The 21,189-nt window shown below is 49.0% G+C and overlaps 1 protein-coding gene across 6 annotated transcripts in view; it reads right to left on the bottom strand.

Moving 5' to 3' along the window:
• Positions 1 to 20,419, bottom strand: part of ARHGAP24 (Rho GTPase activating protein 24) — a 193,144-nt gene extending 172,725 nt beyond the window's left edge. The window contains exon 1 of one of the 6 annotated variants that reach the window (XM_040556727.1): positions 20,395 to 20,419. Coding sequence is in view for 1 of the 6 variants with exons in the window: in XM_040556723.1 (XP_040412657.1) it covers positions 5,133 to 5,142 (10 nt within the window). In the remaining 5 variants the exon portion in view is untranslated. The other 5 variants (XM_040556726.1, XM_040556734.1, XM_040556724.1 and 2 more) reach the window with 5 other exon arrangements.
• Positions 20,420 to 21,189: the final 770 nt, after the last annotated feature.

The following is a 21,189-nucleotide window of genomic DNA, read 5'->3' as shown; positions in this document are numbered from 1 at the left end:
GCTCATATCAGTTTCCAAGCGATGTGTCTAGGCATCCAGGCTGAAAAACCAGAAGAGCCATTCAAGCCTCCTGGCTTGCAAATATAAAGAAAGCTTGTTGAACAGGCCTATTTGGTGCAGATTTATTTCTCATTTCCAATAACTCCTCTCGTCATTTTTGCAATGAGACTTGAGCCCTTTCATTGCTAGTCGTCTGTACCAGATGCCCAAAAGCTGTGCGTCTGCCTGCTTCTGAAAACACAGCGGAGCATCCCCTTTTCCCAGACGTCCAGCAGCGCTCCCAGCTCATTTCTGAGCTCACGTTTTCATCCTCCTTCTGGGCACGGACATTAACTCCACACTGATAGGCAAAGGACCTTGCTGCCACCAGTTCTACACTCAATATTCGCCAAGTGGGCACCCCGAAGCCTGCGGCCATCCGTTTAGCTGTGCTGGTGGTACACCACAGCCACCATTCGAGCACTGGCTCCAACTGTCCGTGATTTCCTCACGAAGAGGGATTTTGGATGCACTTATTATTTGGTTTCCATCCTCCCAGGCAACTCCAGGATCCCTCGGGTTCTTCACAAGGCCAGCCATCTCTTTACTTCTTACAACCACAAAAAGGTAGATCGCAGGCAAGAACAGCCTCATATTGCGATATAAATGAAAACCTACTCTATCTCACTGCCCTCCAAAGCATTGGGCAGGCAAGTGTAGATGCACTTTTTCTCCAAGAAAGAAGTACAAAACAAGAACAATGTTGATGCAGAACTAGAGGGAAGGAGGGAAACGATTGTGTGGTAAATGTTAGGACAGCTATCACAGCTGCCCCCTGCCCTGCCCAAGACCCACGTTGGGCAGTCATGCTGCACCAGTTTTGGCCTGAGGAAAGCACTCCCAGCCAGCCTCAAGCACCCTCCCAACGGAGCAGCAGCACACGCCCCGGGCACTGAGCATTGTTTCATCTGCAAACCATCCAGCCACCTGCCTAGGCTGCTGCAGCTATGAACAGCCATCTCTGCTTCCCAGTGACGCTCCTTGCAATGCCACGAAGGTGAGCAGTTACCAGCGCAAGGTGTTTTCACCCTTTCAGCTCGGGTGGTGGGAGTTGCAGCGGCGAAGGCGTGCTGCGAGCAGCATCCCCCCCCAGGAAGCACGCTCCCCAGGCACCAGAGCCCCGCTGCCCACCCTGGCCAGGCTGGAGGCGCACATCTCTGCTTTCAGGGCTGAAACCCAGGGTGCCTCCATGTCACAAGGCAGTAAGGACATCCAACACAGAGTTAACTGCCAGGTGAAAGCTTTTAATCAACTCCCAGGTTAAAAATAAATAAATAAATAAAAAAGTTTAAAAAAATCCATCTAACCATTTGAGAAATAATGAGCTTCTCCTTCCTCACCTTTCCCATCTGTCAACACAACCCAATTGCTCTGGCTACAACAGAGCCGTCCGGCAGCACTCATCAGACCATCGGTCTGCCAGAGAAACGGGAGCTACTCCCTGCCTGCCCTACCTGCCCGCGGCAATGCCTCCCCGACTCCTGCCTGTTAGTCAGAACCTCAGAAAAGGGACTGGAGTGCCACAAAGCTCGTCTACAAAATCCCTCAGCAGCACTGCTTCAGCCCATCACTCTGTTTTTTCTCCTGCCACGGTAGTAGCGTGACCTTTTTGTTAGCATTTCCTTGTCCTGGACTCCCTCAGCATTCGATGTAACAGCACAGACCAGTAATGATTTCCTTCACTGGGTACTTCCACTTGGCGTTGCACAGCAATTTGTCTCTACTTACTGGACACAAGTTACAGGTTATTTACTGCACAGACGTATGCAGAGTAATAGTAACTAATGCGTCCTTCTGGCTAAGTACCCTCTTCTGTCCCTCCCTAAGAAAATAAAGCATGGTCAAACTCACGTTTCAGAGCCCTCCTGCTCATGCTGGGCAATGAAGCCCTCCGAAGCAGCATCCCAGGAGCGACAACATCAAATAACTTGCCAACGTCTGCCGGCGGTCTCAGCATTTACAGCTTTTTTGCTGACGCTCGCGGAGGATCGCCCCGTGCCCAGCTCCTGCGGTGCGCTTCCCCAGCCACCAAGGCGAGCCTGCACTGCACAGCGCTGCTGCACCAAGGCTTAATCTCGTTACGTGATAACGAGTCTTGACACCGAGCGTGCCATGTGCTGCGTGCTCAACAGGCTGCTTCAGCCCTTTCCTGGCGGCGGCCGAGAGCCACGGCTCCTGAAGCCTTGCAGGAGCTGGCCACGCAGTTACTTCCCAGGAGTGCAAAAGCACCATCAAGCAGCTGTGTCAGTAGCTCCCTGCACCCCTGCCCAGCACGCCAAGGCTGCCCAGGAGCTCCTCCCTGCTAGAGGTGTTCTTTGGCATCCCACTTTGCTCAGGGAGGGTACACAGACAGGTACCCCTGCCTTACCCCTAACGCAGTTGTCTCCCTGCAGCATGTCGAGCCACCCGGTGCCTTTACGAACAGAGATCAAAGCTGCCCTCTCACACCCACTGGCTGCAATTCCCTTCTGCGGACAGAGGCTGAAGCATCTCACCACACTCCTAGCAGCTCACGCGGATGAGAAAGCAACCCAAAGGCACCTGGTCTCTTCTGCTTACCACCAGATCTCTGGTCTTCTCCTCAAGTGTTGGTTATTTAAAACCGTGACTTTCAGCAGTGCCCTCTTCCAGCCGCCGGCAGCATTTTCAGTTGTGTCCCTTGAGAGGAAAGCCCACCCTAGGAAAGCCTGCTAGCATGAAGTCATAAATCTCTACACAAATGTATGTTAACTATCCTTTCTTACACATTCCTGGAGGATGAATTGAAGTGTCTCCAATGTGAGTACTGCTGTACTGCCTCGGGAAGAAGAGTTTCTGGCACAACGAACCAGTCTTTCAGATATCTAACTTGTTTCCTTTGTATTTTACAGCCATCTCCTCTGAATTGGGCTCCTGCTCCAAGTGCAAGCATAGAAGCCATTCAACTCACTTGAAATGACGTGGTTTTGATTATCACTCCTCATTTGCCTTTTTTATTAAAAAACATTCAGGGTTCAAGTTCTCAAGCTTTTTCCTCCATCTAAATCCACGGCTGCTGGAAACCAAAGCGAGCTTGCATTTCTTGCATCAAATTATTTCAAAGGTTTGGGCTTAAAGCTCCTCAAATACTGCAGGAAGAAGGAAAAGTTTCATAAAAGCTCGAAATCCTTTTCCATGCTAATAACTTAATAATTTAAAGTTATTTCATCAACTTTTGAGGTACTTTTACCTCAACTGTATTTAAAATTGAACCTTCAAGGCTTCAGACCACCGCGTAACAGAGTTATATGCACGCTTTATTTTTAATTAAAAAAAAACAGCAAATGGCACCGCAAATAAGACCGTCTTAGAGCAGACGGTGAATGATATTTCACCATACATATGAACAAAGTTAATCCCCAGGCTTGCAACCAGTTAGCGACTAGCAGGTGGTGTTGCTGCTATGATTTCTTTCTGAAACTTCCTTTTTGGCCACAGGGCAGAACTTGTCAGATTAAGCCTTTTGACCAGGACTTTTACCATTCGTTTCTCAACTCCACAAAATTTACATCAAAAGTTACTGGGATCAAAACACCTCAGGCTCCAGCAATGCTGCTGATTAAGCTCCCAGATTACTACAGGGAGTACAGTAACACAAAGCCCATCCGCAAACCTCTGATGCTAGCAGATCGCCTTTAGCTCTGCTTAAAGACAAAACCTTCGCAAGCTTTCAACTTGCAAACCTAAGGAAGGACTCACAGCCCTTAAAAAAAAATGAGGTGTGTCACTACGTCCAAACAAAAAGGCACAGCAAGTTTTCTTTCTCCAGACAAGTCCTCTAACACCTCTCCCTAATTTTGCTTGCTGCTTAAAAACTAAATTAAAAAAAAAAGAAAGCGGGAGCAGCTGCACAAATATTGCAACTGCCAGAGACAGAGCTCCTTTCCAGCCTGCAGGATTTCTCGCCGCGTTTTGCAAGACCACTTAGCAGCAACTACGCACGCTTGGGACCTGCAATTTTGATCTCAGCTGCGGCTGGGAGGTGAAAGCTTCGCACACGGCCCCCGGAGTAGATGCACGCACAAGCTGACCCGCACAGAGCGCCGCTGGACACCCAAGGCCTTGAAGGCAGCGTCCGGGAGCTCCAAAATAAAAAAGCTTACACAACAAGCACGCTGCTCACTCCAGCTTTCCTGAATAGCCCAAATACTGGGACAGGAAGCTGATAACTAGAAAGAGAGGTACAGTACAGCTTTTTCCTTCATCATCTCACGCAGAACAATACCACGAAGTCCACAAATGGCACAGCACTTTCCAAGACAATACTTAGATAACTGAGTGATGGTATCAGTTTAAAAAAAAAAAAAAAAGGCTTTCACAAGTTTGCCTTCATCTCCTTGGTACGTCTGCATTTACCTACTCCTCTGTCTGGTATGCTCCAAGAGGAAGCAGGACGGAGGAGCTTCACACTGTGCTCTGTATTGATAACTGCAATTCCCCGTTCCCAGCCCGAGCAGGTAAAGTGAACAGGATTAGTGCTCCATTACAGTAATAATTGACTCAAGTAGCCAGTCCTAAATATAGTCACGGTAGCAAGAAGATCTTGGAATTACCATAGAAAGCAACGTTTCTTAAGGCTTAGAGATTTCCTTGAACTTTTTTTCCCCCTCAAAATACTGAAAGAATCATGAGCCACTTTGGCCGTTGCAAGCTGTACCCACATCCAGCTGATCCACGGAGTAAGAGTTGAAGAATGAGAAGCAAATCTCATCTGCAGCCTCTGCAGCACCTTTCTTGCTCCAGCAACGCAGCAGTGGCCTCACACACACGAAGCCGTGCCTGACTGTCTGCAGCGCTCTCCTTTCCTGGGTGCTGGCGTGCAGAGCGCTTCAGCTTCTTCATGTCCCACTGGGACACCCCGCCAAGGTGCCAGCAGGGCGCACAGAGAAGGACTGCCTACCTGAGGAACCCGCAGCAGGCTTCCAGGCTCTGCTCCGCCCCAGCACACGGGACTCACTCGTGGGATTCGCTTTCTAAACACTCATCCCTGCAACACTGCTCAAACAAGGCTGCAGCCTTCAAAAATCACAAGTGCAAACGGTCATCCCAGCATGCTCACCAACACCAGTTCTTACCCAACCTCATGTCCACACAGCTCTGACTGAAGCAAGGCAAGCAACAGTCTGCTGTGGTCCTTCAGTTTCCTTCCATCAAGCACCAAACAGAATACCAGGTTATTTTTTTCCCCCTAGTTAAGTAACATCCAGACAAAACAGGATCGTGACGGAGCAAATGGGCGCCTAGGAGGGGACAGAAGTCGTCTCTCCAGCCCAGCGTGCCATCTCTGATGGGCTGAGGTTAAACCTCGGGGCCAAGCAGAAATAACAAAAGCACAGAATGTCACTTTCAGCAAGCTACCCCTGAAACCTGGGTTTTCCCTTTACTAACCACAACATTTTCCAGCAAGCATCTGTGCATCTTAATTAGACCTTATTTACATCTTACTTGTGCGCAGTCCTACCTCCTTTCATTTGTTTTGAACGCACCACCACTGCCTTCAGATATACCCTGGTGTTCTTGTCCTGGCAGAGAAGGGCCCAAGCAGCCCCTTCACAGCCTTCCCATAGCCCTTGGTAACGCACGTGGCCCTACTTCACTTTTCTTGCATTTTAACTTTTTTAACACATAATGGCTGTTCGGTGTGGCAGGCAAAGAACACCAAGCCAGATACAACTTCGAGCTGCTCTAAAACCATAGGCAACTGTAGGAAAAGGATGGGAATTAACTGGTTAATTCTTGGAAGCAACAGGCATGAAACCCGTCTTTTCTAAAGAGGTGCTGCTCATAACTGATATAATACCTTACTGCACAGAACTAAACATAAGAAAACAGATGGTATTTCATGACAAAAAACTCCATAAGCATTGCTGAGGAATTCAACACAGGTTTGTCTTGGTGGGCCGCAGCGCGCACAAGCCCCTCAGAACAAAGCAGGGCTGCATGGAACAACACGAGTTGCTTACAGCTGAAAGCAGGGTGCTCGTGGGCTCCCCGGAGGCCCCTGGAGGCTTGGGGAGCGCAATGTTTTGGTCCAGAAGGCCAACAAGACACAAGCTGAGCCAGGCAGACAACGCGAAATCAACAGTTAACAGCCCAGTCACAGAGCGTGACTGCAAATGAAGAACCTTCCCGGTGCAGGTGGTTTCTGCTCTCAGGGGAAATACCTTATTTTGCTGCTCAGCCGACGGCTTAGAAGCAAAAATAAGACGGTGGCTGAAAACCCGTGCAGGTGACGAGTACCAGGGAAGCGGTTAATTGTGAACAGGAAAGGCGACGGACAGACGGCTGTCTGGGCACCAGCCGGCGCCTTCTGGCTCAACGTCGCACGGGCTGCCAAGAGCTGACAGTACCTAAGAGCATCCTCCTGCAACATCAGCCGAGGGCCCTGCTCAACACAACCGCCCCCTGACTTCTGCCATTGCAAGGCAATTTAACGAGGAGAAAGAAAATTGCAATATAAAGGTTGTTACGTCTCTGGATTCGATGAGACTGCACCTCAAGTGCTACCTCCAGCGCAGGTATTCAACCATTGAGGAGCATGTCAGAGAACTGGAAACCACTTCAAGAGTGGAATAAACGACCTCCAAACGTAATGAAGCAACTGGGATTTTCACTTCTACAAAAAACAAAGGCCAAGAGCAAGGCAGCAGTTCAGATGAAGCAGAAATTTGAAAGAAGAAGGCTATTGAACATACGAAGAGCTAATAAGCACCAGAGCTAACAAAGCAGGTAGCTAAAGACAAACAAAACAAGTAGTAAAGCACATACTTTCAGACTGATAATTACACCGAGCGAGTATACTGCAGAATGCTGGGTTGAGAGTGTCAAGTGACTTTCTGTTAGCAAAACCATCTCTTTTCTGGAAGAAGTTGCCTAGCTCTTAATGGGATCTAGTCAAGGACTCCTATGGTTCATTTTCTATCTGTAGTCCATTCAATACAAAATTAATGCACAGCTTCTCTCTGGTTCTTACCATCCACACTTTGACCACCCAAAAGGAAGCAGCAAAATTGTCGAGCAGAAGGGAAGAGCAAGGACGCGTGCAAGAGGCTGCAGAACAGGAACAGGTCTCTCGGCATGCAGCTCCTCGCACCACCAGCCACCTCCTATTTCTATTCCTGCCCAAACTGACAGGGGAGTAACAAACTCTACAGAAATCTGTTTCCTTGCAGTCCAACAGTATCAGCCACCTGTTCTGCCTGGAGTCCTCGGCATCACAGAAGCCACCTACCAGACAGCGAACACAGCATTTCTACACCCGATGTTTTCCTTCAGTGTGTTCCTTGTCTTAGAGTTTGAGAAGATGGCTTGTCCTTTCCTTTACGTCTGACAGCTAACGTGCAGTCTGCTCAGCCACAAGGCAGCCGAAGTTTGTCTGTGTGTGTGGGCACACTCTTTATTCCAGAGCTAACTCTCCTTATCTTATCAGGGAATGAAAGCCAAGAAAAGACCACGCGAAGAAAAAAGCAGCTGGGAGACAAGACCACAAACCAAACAAGAGGCAGACAAAACTTTAGGCATCGTGCATGAAGAAACACAAGTTCTAAGCACATTTATTTTTAACTCAAGCCACTGTATCACATACTGAAGGATACCTTTTGCAATAACAGGACTTGCCAGAGCGCAAGATTTTCACAGGGACTGGAGATCAAACTTCACTCTGTCTTTCCCTCTGCTCGTACTTCTGCGCACCTCCCGCGAGTACAACATGGTACTAAACTGATTTTGGCAGCGACGGGATGCTTTGCCCCTTGCATAGCCACAACACCCTCCCTTAACTCTTAGTTCAAGGGGAAACCTTTCCCCGCAAATGCACAGGAAGACACCGTCATCTCGCAGGTACAGAACTGCTCCCCTACACGAACACCTAACCGAACAGCATCTTGGCGACAGCTGATATCTCAGAGTTATTGTCTTCTCCCAGCAACCACGCTTCTTAACACAAACACAATTCAGACTCACGTTAGACAAATTCCAAGTATTACAGTCACTATGCTTACACAGGGAATTAATTTGGTTTCTTATTTCTCCCTATGCAGGACAAGGACACCTACCTAAAAAAGACCCCGCAGTTTATTTCCGCTTACCTATTGTACAACGTCTCTAACACTGAACATGATTTATTCACTACTCACCACGGCTGAAAATGAATGCACCCCCACCCCCACCGGCAACTGCCTGCATGTTACTGGAACAAATACAGACAGATAAATATTCCCTGCAAGCCCAAATGACGAGGAAAACAAGGATGACTACTGCCTTATCTTAAAAAGAAATCCGCTCAGTAACTCTCAAACGCACTGAAGATTGCCTAACTCTTTGGCGATTACAATCAAAGTGCTTATTGTGAAGCCTGTCCCAGTGGGCATGTCACATCTGAAAGCCTGCTACAGGCAGTTCTGGAGAAGAAAAGAAGATGTTAAGACAACCAGCGCAAATCCCGAGACGAGCATTACCGTGGGCATTGCAGAAAGCACAAAGGGCTTTTATTTCCGTTGAAGCCACGGGCCGTCAGATCGCGCCCGTTGCGCCCGCACCCCCGAGCCCGACCGAGAGGCACGGTGCTGGCTGTGGATGTGGCTGGGACCGCACGCACCGCACCGCACCGCACCACCCCTCGGCGGCCAAGCAGCCCGGCGGGCCGGCCAGCACCGTGCCCTCCTGCCAGCAAGCCCCAGGGCAGCGCCGAGCCACCTACCCCGATCCTGGCCGCAGCGAGCTCCCCGGGCAAGGGCTCCTACCTGCCCCGAGCGGGGCCGATGCTCTCACCCATCAACGCGGCGGCTTCTCGAGACGGACCGGGAAGCAGCGACGGCTCGTTTTAGCTCGCCCGCGCTTCGGGCCGTGTTTCCTTCCCCCTCCCGCCAGCACTCGGCGGATCCGGGCGCACGCAGCCCCAGCTCCCGGCCGCCTCCCGGGCGGCGGACGAGGAGCGCCCCAAAAAGTTGGGAAGCGCGGCTCCGGCCGGGCGGGTGCGTAAATATAGGGGCGGGAGGCTGGAGCGGCCTCCCAGGGCCAGCCCTCAGACGCAGCCCCGGGTTTCGGATTTCATTGGCGGCCCCGGAGCAGCGCCGCTGCCGCCGTGCGGGGGGATCCCGGCTCCCTTCCCACGCGTCGCGGCCGGAGCCCCCGGCACCGCGCGGCTCGGAGGCGCCCGGCGCCACTCGCCGCTGCTGCCCCGTCCTGCGCCACGGGGCTCCCCTCCTGCAGCACGCAGCAGCCAGCTGACACCCAGACGCCCTGTGACCCAACGCAATTTTTTTTCCCTTCCCTCCCCCAGTTGTTGTTTTTTTTTTTTGTTTTTTGTTTTTTTGTTTTTTTCCCCTTTCCCCTGCCTGCAACGCCTCCCCGGTCAACGGAGCCCACGTTCGTGGCCCTGACTCGCAGCCTGCAGCCCTGCTGAACAAGGACCGGCAGGGAGAGTGATCTCCTGCAGAGCCGGCGGAGGTCTCCGTGGGACCTCCACGGGGCTGCGCGCCACCTCCGCAAGCCTGACTGGGTTGCAAACTCAGAATCATAACGGGAATTTGGATGGAAACTGCAGCAGTAGGTGGGTTTCGGGAGCAGTGAACGACACCGCTCTTCTCTGCTCCCACGTGCCTTAGTGAGCGTGAGACCGTGCTGCTCTTCTCCCCCTGCTCGGCAAGAAGGTGGAGGATGCGTGGCCTCGGCCAGCCCAGCACATCACAGCCCTGCTGCACCACTTCCAGGTGGGAGCAGGGCCCCTCTGGCAAACCCCAACTGCCCCGTGTGTAGGCAAAGAGCCCACGGCAGCCTGGTGACAGGTCTCTTCTTCCAAATCCCCTTCAGGACACCAAGTTTCTAACACCACGCTGCAATAAAGTCCGAAGAAAAAAATCCTAATAATAGTACTTTACTGCAGCACAACATTACCCCTTCGAGCCTAAGCGGGGCCCCACGTACCGTGCATCCTCATGACCAAGCGCTGCCACTTTCACGTCAGGCTGGGGGGTTCTGATGACTGGAGCTGACAGATTTGTGGAATAAACTAGAGAAGTCTTCCTGCATGACCCGGAATTCAGCACTGATGCACGTGCAGCACAGACGGGCCCAGGCACACTCACAGAGGCTTCCCTCCCATCGCCCATTTCTTGCAATTCTGTGTCTGCTGGTCCCAGCTGCACCCAGCACAGCAGCACTAAAAATCCCTGCTACTACAACAATTAGTCACAGCCTTCCGAAGGCAACCAGTTTTCTAACAAATTCCACAGACTATGAAGTTTTTAAGTGGATGAGGGATGAGGAACATTTACATACTTGAACTCGCAATAAGCTACAGCTCGCAGCAGGAATGCCACTGCAACAGAGCAGCTTCTGCTTCTAATAAAAAAACATCTAGGAAGGTGTTTGATTGTCCAGAGTGAATCCCAGCGCTGACCTCTGCCTCTCAGCAATGCTGCAGTAAGGGCAAAGACCCTCCTACACAGCAGCCGGCCCCAGTATTGGTGTACGAAGGGGAATACCGAAGGCACTTTGCTCACCCTCCTAGCTTGTCTGAGCGAGCAGCCAAAAGTGAGAACTGTGCAAGCTGCCGAGCACAAGGGCTGGTCCCTGCTCCGTCCCTGGGAAGAAAGCCCGGACAGATAAGACGGGGACAAGGCAGAGCACAGCCATTCCCACCATCCCTCTTCCAAACGCAGGGGTGAGGCCAAGAGCAGTCCCAGCCTGGGGGACGGCACACTGCACCACAGCGGCAGGCACCTCGTCCCAGCAACCACACACGGCTGGGGAAACAACTCATCTTGCTGTGACTTTGCTGGTTTTGTTTTTTTCTTTTTTTAGGAGAGTAACCAGAGCATCCAGATCTACGTGGCCACTCAGGGGGGAGGTAACCATGCACAACCCTCAGCTGGCGAGGGGGACAGAACGCAACAGACGCGCAGCAGGCTACCTGTGCTGGCCTTCGGCTTGGGGACCTGCCAAACGCCGGTGCACGGGGAAAAAAAACAGAATGACATGCTACAAGAAGCATTTTTTTAATGGCCTGGGAAGCCTTCCACCATCAAGGAACGTGGCTGCTCCCATGAGGTGCCTGTACGTGTGGGAGCCGGGCTTTATGCATTGCAGTAACTGACATTGTAGAGAGACCTAAGTCGGGCACTTGCGTAACTTTGGTCTCCATCGATCCGCGCCGTCCCTTGACTTGAACAGCAGCCACATCAGCACACAAGGCCTCTTGTTTAGGTTATAGGAAATGGCTGTTCTACTACTGTGCTGCTCTCACAGAAGAGAAGTAACCCCGAGGAAGTTTCCAGCCGCCGAAGTGAGAGGAGAGCAGCACAATGCACTCGCTAGGCACGGCGGCAGGCAGGAAGCGAGCGGGAGGGCAGCCAGGGCTGCTGGCCACGCGAAGCCCCTATCGAGCACAGCAGAAAGCCCGCAGCCATGTGCACACAGCGCCGGGGCTTTTGGAAACCGGGCTGCAGAGCGAGTCACAGCAAGACAAGTTGCTTCTGCAGCCTCACGTGGTTATTCGGGTGTGCTTAGAGACAGGACCTAGAACTGACTCCTCTGAGAACTGACTGAGAAGCGCGAGGTCCTCCCTGAACATGCAGCAAAGTACTTGACACCACTGAGCACTATGCAGGTGGTATCAGGAGTGTCTGGAGAACTTTTTGCATCTTTAAAGCTATCAAAGCTATCAGGATTGCGCTGTCCAGCAGGGATTTCTTTTTTTTTTTTTTTTTTTTTTAAATCTCAAAAGCCCACAGCCACCGAGACACCTGCGCCTCCTCACCAGTTGCTACATTTCCTCATTCCCCTGCCTTACCACTTTTTCCACCCCTGTTCTTGGTAACTGAACTGCTGCTGCAACTTTTAGGGGCACACAACAACACAGCACTTCCTATCTGCGCATTCTGTTTTCTGGTCTAGTTAAGTGTGACTAACGTAGGACTCAAGATGTGCACGCTACAGAGGGGAGATCCATCATATTGTCTTCCCAAGAAAGCTTTTCCATCGCCTCCCTCCCTCTTTCTGTGTAAGTGCTCAGATGAACATAGTGTTTAGGTTGGATGTTGCTATCGAGCGGGGAACTCGTACTTTAATACAAGCCCAATTTTATCTCATCTACTTCCTTCAAGTCCAGATTGCTGAGTCTAGAGTCATACTGAGAACATTATGAATAACAAATGAAGTTAAACTGGACACACAAAATGAAGCTGATTCAACTATGACCTGGCTGAGGAAACCAACCATGGTGACCCCTGTCAGGTGCATGCCAAGTCCTATTAACACAGCCCTCAGAACTGGAAAGCTGTCAGGAGCCGCAGGATAGAGCTTTAACAGATGTAGTGGCAATTCCTGGCATGACAGAGCCATGTAGAAATGCAGAAACAACAAGGTACACTAACAGAAAGCTTTAAACCTAATTTTTTTTCAGCACTCAGCAAGTATGGGATTTGACTCTTTCACAAGGCTGCTGACAGGATCCTAGATTAGATTGGATTTTACGACACTTGGCTTTGATTTCCTCAAGTTCTTACGATATTGCTCCGAGATTACTTAGGAATTAGCCCTTACTAGCATAAACATGGCATGTTTTCCCAGCCATACAGCAAATTTCATTTGGGCTTGCCAGGCAGGAGAAGGGTAACTGACCCTGTATCTTTGTTCAGAAGCACAGGACACAGGGACACGCATCCCTGCAAGGGGTGGTAGCACACAGGAAGGAGTAAAATTAAGGAAAACTTGCCACTGCAGCCATTCTAACAGTGAAACCTGAGTTAACACAAATCAGAGCTCAAAGTAACTAACCAAAACAATTCCAGACACTGGACAAAACATTTTACAACTGAACACCTTACTTCTCTTCCCTTCTACATAGGATAAAACCTTCAAATCTACACATTTCATGGGCTGTCTGCCTAAGCTGCCAATGAACACTTTGCAAAGCCCTTGGTGATATGCAATTTTTTTTTATTATTTTGTAAATAACAACAGAAAGAAGAGTATCTTCCTACAAGCTGAAATCCCCATGGGTAAGGAGTGTCCTTGCCTGTCCCTGCTATGAACACTGACAGTGCAAAGAAGGATTTCTTCCCTTTAAAAATTAAGAGCTATACTGCAGCACTTCTGCTGTGCCACACATTTCATAAACCTCTTCAGTTGTCCATTTTGCAGCAGCAGCAGCCTGGTATTAAAACAGACTCTGTTACAACAGAAAAGGCTTGGTACACAGCCTTTGTAGAGTTCATTTTTGGTATCGCATATGTTCAACCTGCAAGTGTTTCAGTTTAAACAAATCCCATGTCGAGGAGACGTGGGAAGTCAGCAGGCAGGAACCCCAGCGCTGACAGTGGGCTCGAGCCAGCCATCACAGCACGCACCGGACTGCAGACAGCACAGCTCCAATCCTCCCCACCTCTGCGTGCTTCCCCAGCACCCTCACCATGTTTTGTTTGCTGCTTTTCTCTCTCTTTTTTTGGTGAACACTCGAAGCAGGGAGCATTTATTAACAAACAAGAAACAGCCAGTTTCTCCCCAAATGGCCCACACAGTAAGAACTACTTTTAGGTACTGGCATTAAAAGAATGAGGTGGCTTGCATAGAGAAACTGGAACCCAGCTTGGTATTTTCCACTTTGCTCAAGCTCATTACAGAAGTCTCCAGTCTGCACTACCTGATACAACAACTGCAGATATTTTGTGCTTTGAACAAAACCGAAAGTTACACAGCTGAAATTTCAGAGTTGGTGTCAGTTTATACCGAGACATTGAGAAATCAAGTAACAACATGGAGGTCTGACTTCCTTAGTGAATTCAGCTTGTTTATCAGAAAAGCCATGCTGTCGACATTAATGACTTCAATCTGCATTAAAAAATATTTGGTCTCTTGCTTTAAGACTAGCATCTTCAAGTCTGGAGATACGTTAGTCACAAATTGTGCCTTCAGTTAAAAACACTTCTATGCAGTACTTGGCATCTGAAAAAATGTTGAAGTCAGTTGCACAATACCCACAAGTCAGAAGACCAATTAATATTATTAACATCGCTATTATTGTTTTTGGTCTGTTTAAGCTCATCGTCTTTTTTTCTGTTTAGATGAGGCATTTAATATTTCTTTGACTAGTCAGTGTAAGAAAAGATAATATCCTACCTGCAGAACGACCAGAAACAAAGACTGTAGTACAAAATCATGGTGAGAAGATAATTCTGGCTACACCTACTGCAACCAGAGTACTCTGTTACTATACCCTGACATTCAAAAAATGCACTACACGAACACAAGACAAAGCACCTAGCAAGAGGGAAGCTGTTAAGTGTCAGGATTTATTTTGCAGACGCATTTAAATACATCAATGCTTTAAGCAGAACCAAACAGTACGGTTACAGTCTGCATTGTCTCACCTCGTTCTCGCAGACGCCAGCTCTGAGCAACTCCTCTTTCAATAAGCAGCAGAAAAAAACTACCCACAAATACTTAGAGCACCTCACCACTGGCCCAGCAATCTTCTCAAGTTCCTAGTCAGTGAAGACATGTTCTTAGACATCATAAGCAAACAGGAGCTCCAGTTTACATGCCTCTTAATAGGTGGGATGGAAAATAGTTAATAGGTGGGAACGGAAAATAGAAACATCCACCCTGTAAAGCAGCACTAAATTTACAAGGGAAAAACAGCACCCCGCGGTGAACCTGACTGCAGGAATAAATGCATCAAATGTGATGAATTTCACAGAGTTACGTCAGTGGGTAAAGAATTCAGTACAGCCTCAGCAGCCAAGTTGTACAAGTGTCACGGTGTCTGTATTTCACTGTCCCTGCCGCTCCCACTGGGCAGTCTCCCCCACCAAGCCTGGCTGGAGGGCCCTCACTCATCCAGCTCTGAGCTCATCTCTGGAGAGAAACCTGAGAACACCTCAGGAAATTTCCTGGGGTGATACCGGACGCCTTCCTCTGCTTCCTTGTAACAGGAAGCTCTTACAGCAAATGTACAGGTACAGCTATTGCATGAGGCACAATTTGAGTCCTTGTAAAATCCTTTGAGTCCCAGTTTATGACAGCACTGACTTCTGCTGCTATCTGCAACAAAGCATCGCCCCAGACAGCTGTGGTTATGTTACATCAGCGAAGAACAAGTACAGAGGGGTACAAGGCAGCATCTCAAACAGCTCTATGGATGAAGGAAACATCTGCGTTTTAGGAAGAAAGCCCTGAAAAAGGGAACGGAGGCATGACTCTGCATTTCAGCGTGGCGGCACGGGAGAGGGGGCAATGTGACAAACCAGCCAGCACATAACAGACAGGGGTTCCCCTGGGGCAGTCCCGACAGGCCCGACTGCCACTCTGTTGAGTGACATGCCTCCTCACGCAGCCTGCGTCATTTAAGAGGAAAAGGGAAACAGTGCGGAGAGAAATATAGGCGGATCACTACCGATAGCTACTGGAAAAGCTAAGGAAACAACTGTCAAGCAAATTGCTCACCAAGTGCTCCCCTGCACAGGAAACAGGCTCAGTCACCAGGGACAGATGAGAAATTTTCTTTTAAAAGGTGTGTGTAAGGCAGTGAAAAAAACACCACATACACGTTCCTTGGTCAGTTGTTAGTGAGCACGTGTGATGAGTGAGCCCGAGTAGGCAAGGGTGATGGAAGGGAACAGCTCAGTTCCCTCATGCTGAAGGATTATTTTAAGGAATGAGTCACCAAAGTCGACTGCTAAAATGCCTTGAATTCACCCAAGAAAGCCCCTGTGAGAGGATCGCTCCTGTCAAGGCTTGCACAGTACCTTAGAACCGAGCACAGCATTTCCCAGGCCACACGTACCTCATCTTTCCACATCTGTCCATGCCTTCAGGTCCAAGTACCCCCTCTAGTCCCATCGCATTATGTCACAACAGCCCGTGTCACAGGTGAGGTACCATGGATACCTAATGCCCAGGTGACACGCAGACCTGGAGCCCCCATCACCAGCGCGCTGTATACCTCAAGTCTCACGGACACTTCCTGCCTCGCTTCAGCTTTCACATCCAAGTTACTTCTCAGTTCTGCAAATCAGGTCTCACTGTCTCCATTACATGGTGCACAATCCACAAAAAAAAGCCAGCACAACTGCCTTCTGCAGCAGGCCAGCTAGCAGCACTCAAAGCATCACCCGGGAGCCCGGGGTTGGGCACCAACTATGTGCCGTGCTGTAGCACAGAGCTAAGAGCCAGCACACACGGCCGCAGCTCCTGCCTCACCCACGGAGTGTTTGAGCACTGCCTGACAGCTGCTTCCCATCCAATCCGCCCTACTATTTGTTCTGGGAGCTTTCAGAGCCCCCCAGTTAAGATCTCCGCATTCCAACAAGGGATTCAAGTGACAGACAGCTCCAGCAGCAGATGCAGTATTACCAGGAGACACAGCAGTGCCATGTCACCCCTTGCTCTTCCACTCGGTCGGTAGCATCCTGAGATACAACAGACAATCCTGTGTCTCAAACAGCCATAGTTCCAAAACACTTCCTCAGGTACTCAGAGCAAGACTTCCAAGTCAAGAAGGTGAAATTAGGTGGCAATTACTACTTCATGCACTACGAGCCAGGATGGATTACATACAGACCTCTCACAGTTCAACCCCAGTATTTCCTCAAGCAATTGAGCCAGAACCGGTTACATTTGTGTTAAAAACATACACAAGGGACCTGGAATACAGGCTGAGAAATCTCATTGCATTTTCGCAGCACACACCACAAACAGAGATGATCTGTGGTCCCTCTCAGGCAAACCATGGGTGGGAATGAGGAGCCACCCATGCTCCTGGGTGGAACAACTGCTCCCCTGCTCCACCAGGGCTGCAGGAGAAGCCTCCCGTGGCAGACCTCCAGACCCCGAACTGGAGATAAGACAACAGCACCTGCTGTTTCCACAAGAAGCATCTCAGCCGCTGCTCCCAGGAGAGCCTCAGTTATACACTCTTCTTCATCACGAGGGATGGTGCCACCTTTCATCCTTGATGGAGAAGAGCATTTCCAAATCAGCACAGCACTGCAGCATTCAGACTGTACAAGAACTGTTGAAAAAACAAGAGAGAGTTCTGACAGAGGTTGCCAGGGACTCACACCTGCCTTACACTGTGTGTCTCTGTGCCAGGCAACAGCAGACTAAGGCATCAACAAGCAAATAACGAGATACACTAAATCCCAGCAGCTATTACTGAGACTTAAAAACTGAAAACGTCCAGTTAGGAGTAACATTTACCTAACAGGTGACTATCAACACGTTAACTCCCAAGGATTGTGCTCGTGTGGGGCAATTATGCAAGTCTTTAAAGCTTTAAGAGATGTACCCTACAGAAATTTCAGTGTCTCTTTTATGCACCTCATCATCTCAAACATCTGTTCTGACCCTGTATCTTTGCTGCTAGAGATCCATTTACCTCTGTTTGTGGCCAAGTAGTTCAGAAGACCACCAAAGAACCAGAAAATATCTATTTAGGAGACCAGCAAGGAGCATTTGCAGTGTAAATAATGTCTAGGAGGCTAATAGCCTTTGCATCATTTGCCTCATTTCCAGCGAGCCTTTCACACAAAGTTGGCAGCCCTAGGAAACTAAAAGTTTCTCTCCGCTAAGGCATCAATTAACAAAAATCTATAGCATCAACATACTGGGAAAAAGAAATCCAGAAAGGCTTTGAACAGATATGACAATACCAAAAGGGCTCAGCCTGCTGCCCCAATACACTCGGTTCTGTGAACGCCTGGCTTCTTGAGGTACAACTTGCTGTTGGGCACAAAGAGACAAGGCTCCTCCTGCACCTGCGGGGGGACCCAGGTGATTATAACACTTAGCGAGGGCCACCTCATCCAGCCCCCGCTGTCCCCTCAAGCCCCTCACTAGCCGAACGTGGCCATACACAGGACTACAGAGCAAGATGAAAGCCCAGCTGGCTGCATGAGAAAACAAGAAACTTGCTGTGGAACCAGCGCGCACCTCATGGACAACTGAGCCCACAGCAGGACTCAAATCCCTTGCAGGGAGGCTGCCAAAAACATTTCTAGTTCTCGGCCAGAGCCTAGATGTCAAACACAGACCCGGGCCTTAAGGCAACCTGAGCCTTCCTGCTTAGCAGACGTGCAGGGTCAGATGCAGGAAAAGACGCAATGGTATTGTGTTTAGTGTGGGATCTTTTATTTTTTTAATGTGTGTTTTTAATTTTTTATTTATTTATTTATTTATTTTAAGGCCACACTCATTCCTGGCCCAGCTACAGAATGACAATGGCATGGTTTGGCACAGCCATCCCGCATCCCCAGACAGCAGCAAGGTGCTGCAATAACATGACAATGGAGCTGAAAAATGCAGAGTAGAAAAACATGTCCCAGACTGGAAAGCCACTGAGCCTTGCACAGAAGTCATGGCCCAAATCAGACTCATGACTAGCATATTTCAGCAAATCTTGATGTTAAGAAAACTCACTGTTACCTTCCCCTTCCAAAAACCTAACTGTGGCATTGCTTGCTTCTGGATATCCCCACGGCAATTGCAGTATGTCCCATTAAGGTCTTCTCGAGCACCTAACTGGCAATTCTCAGAACTGACACAGATGCCACGAGTGATATAAACAGAGAACAGGATCCAGCCCAAGAAAAGCAATGAGCTAGGGGCCATGAGATTTGGGTTTGAGTCCAAGTTCCTGCCAGCCAAGCGAATCTGGGCAACCCAAGCTGCTATGCTGGGTCTTTTTCTTCCTCCCCTACTTGTAACACATCTGTTTCAACTTAAGCTCAGCAGGACAATGGCTCTCTGTTGCTACAATGCCCAACATGTTGTGCTTCCATTAGGAAGCAACAAAAAGCTTACACGCTACGTAAGGTGACTGTTCAATATCCAGGCGGAGTGCTCAGAGATTCTGGCACGGTGCTTTCTTTCTTGTGTTTTCTGCTGCAGAGGAACAGGGTGAAGTCACCCACTCACAGCGAAGTACAGAGGAATTTGGACTGTGCAACCCATCTCGTCAGATCAGGGGACGCACCTCATCTCACTTCAAGCAGTTGTGGAAGGCACAAGCAAATAATGCCTTGCCAGCTTTTACACAGACCATAAAAATCAGAGGCAGCTCACTCATTTGAGAACCGTTCCCAGCAGAAAAAAATACATGGGGCAAGCCTTCATCACTTTTTCCCATATTAGGTGTTTTTCAGATGGCATGGAAGCAGGTAGGAAAAAGAAGCCCAATACTGGCCCAACTACACGGCGTAAAGTGCGTCTCACAAAAGCAAGTGAGAACTGGATATCATTTTGCATTCAAGAACCCTGGCCTGAGAAACGGTTTGGCACAAAGGCAGCACCTTCCAGCATGTCTCCTCCTGAGATAAGCACCGATACGAAGAGGGGGGCTCAGTGACTCAACTCTACGCAGCTCACAGACACTGGAGCAGGGCAGGAGGTCCCACACAGCTGCCTCCCAGCTCTCTCCGTAGGCACCTGCTCACACCAGCACCCCAGTTATTAAATGGTGCTGGCAGCTGGGACACTGGAAGGGGCTTCCAAAGGAGGGATGCAGATGCACAACACGGACCATGGTTTTGAGGAGACGCAGGAGCTGGTTTTACTACTGTCCAGTCGCATCCATGAAATACCTTTAAGTTTAGCTGGAGACAGCATCACCTTTCATTTCAGACATACTGATTGCAAAATCCCAGTTCTGATACTTCTGCTCGATTCCCCCCCAGAGCCACTGGCATTGTACTTCTCAACAGAATTTGTGAAACCACTGCCTCTCACCAGCTGACCACCCAAAACACCCCACCATTACAGGGAAACAGAGAGAAAATACACACGTCTAAGAGATTACAACACTCACCGTAACAGTTCGAGTCCTTCAACATCCACAGACTGTTAATTACCTAACATTGTATCCAGAACATACTCCATTTCAGTAAACTCATTGCCATACCTCCAGAGATATCATAGCAAGGTACTCACTGCATGTGGTCCCCAAGCAATAAGAGAACAAAAAATGAGTAAGGACATTGGGAAATTAAGGATCCAAGATAGCTATGGAACAAATTTTGCATAACACACAAACAAATGGGCACAAGATAAACCTCTCCATTGGGTAAAAACAGCTTAAGATGCACAGAACAGGAGATGAAAGCACATTACGACATGAAGTAGTGGAAACACACAATATGATGCAAGGACGTTTGTTATATGCTATGGCACAGAGGGCCTTGGCTTTTGGGAGAGGTTCACTGTACAGACCACCATCCATCACATGTACCTCAGGGACGTGCAGATGATCTTCAAGTCGGAATGGGAATGTGGACCTAAGTGCCTTTTCTGACTATCACCCAAGCACCCCCACCCTCCTCCCACTCTACACACATTTCCTACCTCTTCACTTCACAGCTGTGCCCGGCTACTACATCCATCCCGCAGCGTGTCCTCGTGCTTGTTCACACACTCCTGCTGAGCACAGATGAGATGACAGGCGAGCATTTCCTCCTGTGTTTGATTCAGTCCCTGGCCACCTGTTAAATACATAGTACAGACCTCATGGCTTCTTATCCTCATTTCGCCCGTGATTTCTGTAGTCCAGTGCTGTGGAATGGTACCATAGTTGCACACAGTGCTCCGTAGGACTGGCAGGCCTCCTGTCTAACCACCCTTCACTGTTGCTGGTTAAATCATGTTTTTAGAAATATTTTAAATGGCCTTACCCACCACCGTGGCTTCAATGAAGCTGAAAGAGAAAATGCTCTTCACCAGCTGAAGACCTCTCTCTGTACCAGAAAGTGTTTCTCTGAATTAGGGTTAATATGTCATCACCACCATTAAGAAATATAGGGCTTGTAAAGACAGTAACTGTGAGAGAAAAAAATTATAAGTTTGGCTTCATATGTTTAAGTAGCAAAGCAAGATCTACTACAAGGAAATCACATTTGGTTTTAGCACAATGCGATTATAGTAATCAATTGGATCTCTGCTGAAAAAATAAAAGTGTCATCAGCGAGTGGAAAACTTGTTAGCAGAAAGAAAGGAATAAGTGTTTTGTCCTCAAAGGTGAGCAAAACGCCATTAGCATTCATGTTACCAGGAGCAGCCAACAGGAAAACTGTAACGGAGCATCCAGCAAGCCTACTCTGTCTCTGCTTTTTAGTATTCAGTTACAAATTTTAGTTCCCAGTC

The sequence above is a fragment of the Cygnus olor genome, chromosome 4 (genome assembly GCF_009769625.2).
Source record: "Cygnus olor isolate bCygOlo1 chromosome 4, bCygOlo1.pri.v2, whole genome shotgun sequence".
Taxonomy (NCBI): Eukaryota; Metazoa; Chordata; class Aves; order Anseriformes; family Anatidae; genus Cygnus; species Cygnus olor.
Note: the sequence above shows the minus strand (reverse complement) of the source record. Positions and strands in the feature narration are given on the sequence as shown.